The sequence below is a fragment of the Podarcis filfolensis genome (assembly GCF_964270895.1).
Source record: "Podarcis filfolensis genome assembly, chromosome: 16".
NCBI classification, from domain to species: domain Eukaryota; kingdom Metazoa; phylum Chordata; class Lepidosauria; order Squamata; family Lacertidae; genus Podarcis; species Podarcis filfolensis.
The window spans coordinates 13,775,660-13,780,150 of NC_139620.1; the positions used below are offsets into that span (position 1 = coordinate 13,775,660).

Consider the following 4,491-nt stretch of genomic DNA (forward strand, 5'->3'; position numbering starts at 1 on the left):
CCCCTGAAACAACCTTACATTTGTATCTTGAAGGGGAGAAGCTTCACAAAAAAATCCCCAAACAAACTGCCCTCAGTTAGAAAGGCTACCTGAAATGGTAGATGCATGCACAAGCTAGAAAGCAAATTCTGACTACTGGGCAGCTGCATAATTCATTTTGTGGTACGACTGGTTATTTGAAGAGCACGGACAGGGTTCACATAGTGCAAGAATGTTCAGGTCCTTCCTTCAGTTCCCATAATGCAGAAACGTAGGAAGTTGCCTTATACTGTGTCAGAACAATGATTCCTCTTTCAGTACTGTTTACACGGACCGGCAGCAGCTCTTTGGGCTTTCAGTCGAGGGACATTGCCAGCTCCAGTTGGAGATGTCATTGGGGACTGAATCTACTGCTAAGCCACAGCCCTTCCCCTCTCAAGGATAAGCATACTTAGTCTGCATAATAAGGTTGCCATATTTCAAAAAGTTAAAATCCAGACAAAAAGTTGAGGTGTTTGTTTGTTTGTTTTGCAAAATCTAAAAAATGGAAGTTGAGCTTTTTTGGTGGGGGGGAATTCACCAAAATATTGACTTCCGACATGAGTTGCCATATGTCCGGGTTTTCCAGGACAATTCCAGCCACTTCCACCCAGACACTGCTTCTGACTGCCGTATTCTGGCCATGTCCGGCAAATTCCAGACCTATGGCAACCCTAGTATAGAAGCCTCTTTAAAAATTCAAAGTTTCCTGAGTAGGAACTAGCTTTAAACTGCAAGTGAGGCAATTCAAAGACTGGTGCCAGCTGGCCTGCTTGCCTCTTCCATTTCCATTCTCTCTTCCCACACACCCTCCTGGCAATAAACATTCAGCAAGAAGACAAAATCACTTTATTTTTTAAAAACCTATTTTACAGGTAGGCAAGTGCTGCTGAATCAAATTTATTTTCCACAGCCTGAAGAGGAAAGAAATGTTGAGAGACATTCCCTTAAATGAGTAAAACTTGTTCTCCCAACACATTTTGTTGGGATAGCGTCTATGTTTAGCCCCTCTGTCAAAACTACACAGCACCTCCCTGGTGAAACATTACTAGTTTCTGATGAAAAACTTCCCTAGAAACTACTTTTCCCAGGCATTATGGCAGGCCTGGGGAACCTGTGGCAAAATTAGATGAAACTGTTGGAAGCAAAAATATCCAAACTTTTGTGTTTCACAGAACTCCCCATAGTCTGCTTAGATTATTCTACAAGATGGGAATGTTTTGCATTGTTAGAAAGTATGCCTCCTCTTAGCACAGAGGTAGCCAAACCCTCCAGGTGTTTTAGACTAAAACTCCCATCAGCCTCACTCAACATGGTGAATGGTCAAGGATGCTGGGAGTTGCAGACCAAAGCATTTGGAAGACACCATGTTGGGTATTCATATCCTAAACATGCAAGGATTTGTCAAATAAGAGATCATTTGACTTGCCACCCCTTTTCTTTTTGACTGCTACAGCAATCTTTCTACTGACCTGTCATGAAATGGGAGTGTGTGCATTTATTTTGATACCCAAAGTCACTGGGGAAGGGGATATGAAAGCATACGCACAGGCAACTGAGGAAGAAGTGCAGTGATGCACTCCTGGTATGAAGTTCTTGAAAACAAGGAAGGCAGCACACTCCATTGAAAGATAAATTCAGGTGTCCTTAAATGTGGCTGCAGGAAGACCAATGCAGGCAGCTGCCACCCAGTGCTGAAATCCTGCCTCCAGCATCCCTGCCGGCCTGTGCTTGGCAACTGTAATGTGGTCTCTCTGAGGGGGAGCGAAAGGGGAGGGGCACTGGGACTTGTAGCTCCCAGCCACAACACCATTCCCCTGGAAGGGCCACACATCCAAAGGAACACGTTTTAAGTCACTTCCATGTTGTTCACTTTGTTGGTGATGCGCGAACGCCGAGGGATACATTCCAAATCAAACTTACTTTCGTAGATGGTGGGGCAAAGGTGCCAGCGGTTGTCTCGGTAGATGCCCAAGTAGGTATAAACATCAGGCTTGTAGGACAACAAGCATTTGACCCCTGTGGTGCGGATCACAGCATCGGCCACCAGCACCTGCTCCTCATTTGTGAAGTCGTCTGTGTATACACAGATGACCTGCTTGCGCTCCGAGTCGGGGCAGCAGGGGCTGACCTTGGCCACGCCAATGCGCCCGTCGAGCACCGCGCGGGCAATGCCACACCAGGCATGGTCCACCTTGAAGCCGCTATCCAGGTGCATGAGCCACTTCCCGGTCAGCACTCGCCGGTTCAGCGCCAGCTCCTTGACCATGTCGAAGGTGATGTGGCGCCCGCTGGCTTGCAGCAGCTCCCAATCCTCCTGCAGCCCTACCACATCGCCGGCTTCAGGACAGAAACGGGGCCCATACACTGCTATCCAACCCACCGGCTCAGCATTGCACTCGGGGTCACCAAACCGGGAAACACGGGACGGTTGGTAGGTCTGCAGCCACTCCTCGAATTCGGCCCGGGGAGTCTTGCGAGCATCAAAAACTACCCAGGGGTCCATATCTGCCGCCATGGACTCAGCAGCCAGCTGCTCTGCTGCAAAAGCACCTTCCTTCCCTGTCTTATCATCCTGGCTGGACATGACACTGCAGGGCACCTGACAAAGAAGGAGAGGGCAAAGCAAAATGTAATAAACAAGAGGCAGCCTGCCTGGTCCCTGCTGTCATATATCCTAGCTTGCAATGTTTCCTTCCTTCATACAACTAGCCAACAAGGCAAATTCTCTACACAGTCGCATTTTACAGATTAGAGAATTGAGGCCAAGCCTCACTCACCCTGAGGTCATTACCAAACGTGTCCAGTAACTATTTATCTGTAACTGTAACCCAGCTTGGAATTTATAAAACAGGAATTCCAGAGTGAGCAGTAGCAACTGAAGTTCACCACCATCACACATACTTTTTTTTTTAGTTACTCAAAACTGCTGGGCAGTATGGTGCAGAACACTAGCCTTGGATGTGAGCAGCCTTCTGCATAAAGTTACTAGCTCTCTGCTTGATCAGCCTCAAAACCTTGTTGCAAAGATAACAGAAGAGCAACATGTACTATAAGAAGGGAGAGGCGCATGTCTGAAACACTGAAGAGCCTCTGCCAGTCAATTTAAATAATAATGAGCTAGATGCACCAAGGGTCTAACTCAGTATAAGGCAGCTTCCTACATTCCAACCACAATACGTTCCAAGTAGTAAAAATGGAATACAAATAGTTAAACATTTTGTACACACACACAAAACCCTTACAAGCACTACACACCAAGGGTTGGATCCAGGCTTAGTCACTGAATTCAGTAAAGTTTAAGTTAGTAATGACTTAACATTATCAATGTAAAAGCATCAGTATAGTTTAATGCATGGGTAGGGTAGCTCAGGCCCAGCAGCCAGACTTGGCTATCTGGCCCTCTGATCTATTCCCCAATCCAGACCCTTCACTCAACCTGCTTCTCACTACAAACGTTTCTGCCTGGATTTCGGGCTTTCGAATTTTAGTAGCACCCTGTGAGGTGCCAAAATTTGGTGCATATCCCCGCCACTCAACTTCATTCTACTTAATTGTTGTAGCATCCCTCACAGCTCAGTGCCAGTGCAGGCAAACCTGCCGCACTCCCCTAAATCTGCCTCTGCAAGATGGGATGTGCTTTTGAACTGCTTGTCTGGATGGAAGATACGGAGGGGTGTGCGACTAGCCTACTGTGCAAAGGTAAAATCTGCATTTCAGCCCACATTTGCCTCTGGCGTTGCTCATCATTGCCATGTGGCCCAGAAAGGAACGTGACCCCTTTAGCTGCTGATAAACGTTTCCCACCCCTGCCTTTAAGACATATTTACCATTTACCAAGGCAACACTAACTGCAGCAACGCAAAGGTGCTCCAAAGACATTTTTAATTGTGGAGGGGAACCTACAAAAACTAACCACATGCAGACCTACGCAGCTCCTCACTTAGGGGCCGTTTTAGGCAGCATTAAATTTTAGTCTAAGGAAGGAATAGCAATAAGCTGGTTGCAGAAGGAGCGTGGCTGTTAAAAACAACAACACTGCAGTGACTAAAGAAATTGCCAGTGTCAGCTGGTGTGTTAAGGAGTCGCCCAAAGGAGCTTATGGGAAAGGGTGGGGAGTATGCCAAAAATAAAAATTAAGCAAGACCCATCCAGGAAGTTTTCCCCTCGCTTAGGGCTGATAACACTGGCCTACCTTGCAGGGCTGCTCAGTGCAACAAGAAGCTTAATGGAGGCGAAGCATTCCGAGCACCGTAAAGCAAACCGTTACTGGCAATGACTGCAGTGAGCGGCAGGCGTTGGAATAAACAGGCAAACGGGAGCCCCCTCCATTCTCTGACCCTCCCCGGCGAGACAGAGGAGCGCGAGAGAGCGGGCCTCTCCTGGCCCCTCCAGAGAAGCCGCCGCCGCCGCTGGAGCCCCTTTCGCAGCAGCCCCGCCTGGAGTGGCGTTGCCTTACCAACGGCCTGGCGT

At 47.9% G+C, this 4,491-nt stretch overlaps 1 protein-coding gene across 2 annotated transcripts; it reads right to left on the reverse strand.

Moving 5' to 3' along the window:
• Positions 1–853: 853 nt before the first annotated feature.
• On the reverse strand, positions 854–4,460 carry LOC310752129 (UPF0696 protein C11orf68 homolog). 2 transcript variants are annotated; one of them, XM_083591937.1, is made up of 2 exons: positions 4,214–4,460; positions 854–2,620 (listed from the first exon to the last, which is right to left on the reverse strand). In XM_083591937.1, exon 2 carries the CDS (start codon positions 2,603–2,605, stop codon positions 1,868–1,870), a length of 738 nt encoding a protein of 245 aa, XP_083448063.1. In that variant the 5' UTR covers positions 2,606–2,620; positions 4,214–4,460; the 3' UTR covers positions 854–1,867. The 2 variants fall into 2 exon arrangements, with proteins under 2 accessions (XP_083448063.1, XP_083448064.1); XM_083591938.1 differs by having other exon boundaries at positions 854–2,609; positions 4,204–4,336.
• Between the last annotated feature and the right edge of the window lie 31 nt (positions 4,461–4,491).

Coding starts and splice junctions, on each gene's coding strand:
- LOC310752129 (XM_083591937.1), bottom strand. CDS start 2,605: ATGTCCAGCCAGGATGATAAGACAGGGAAGGAAGGTGCTTTTGCAGCA.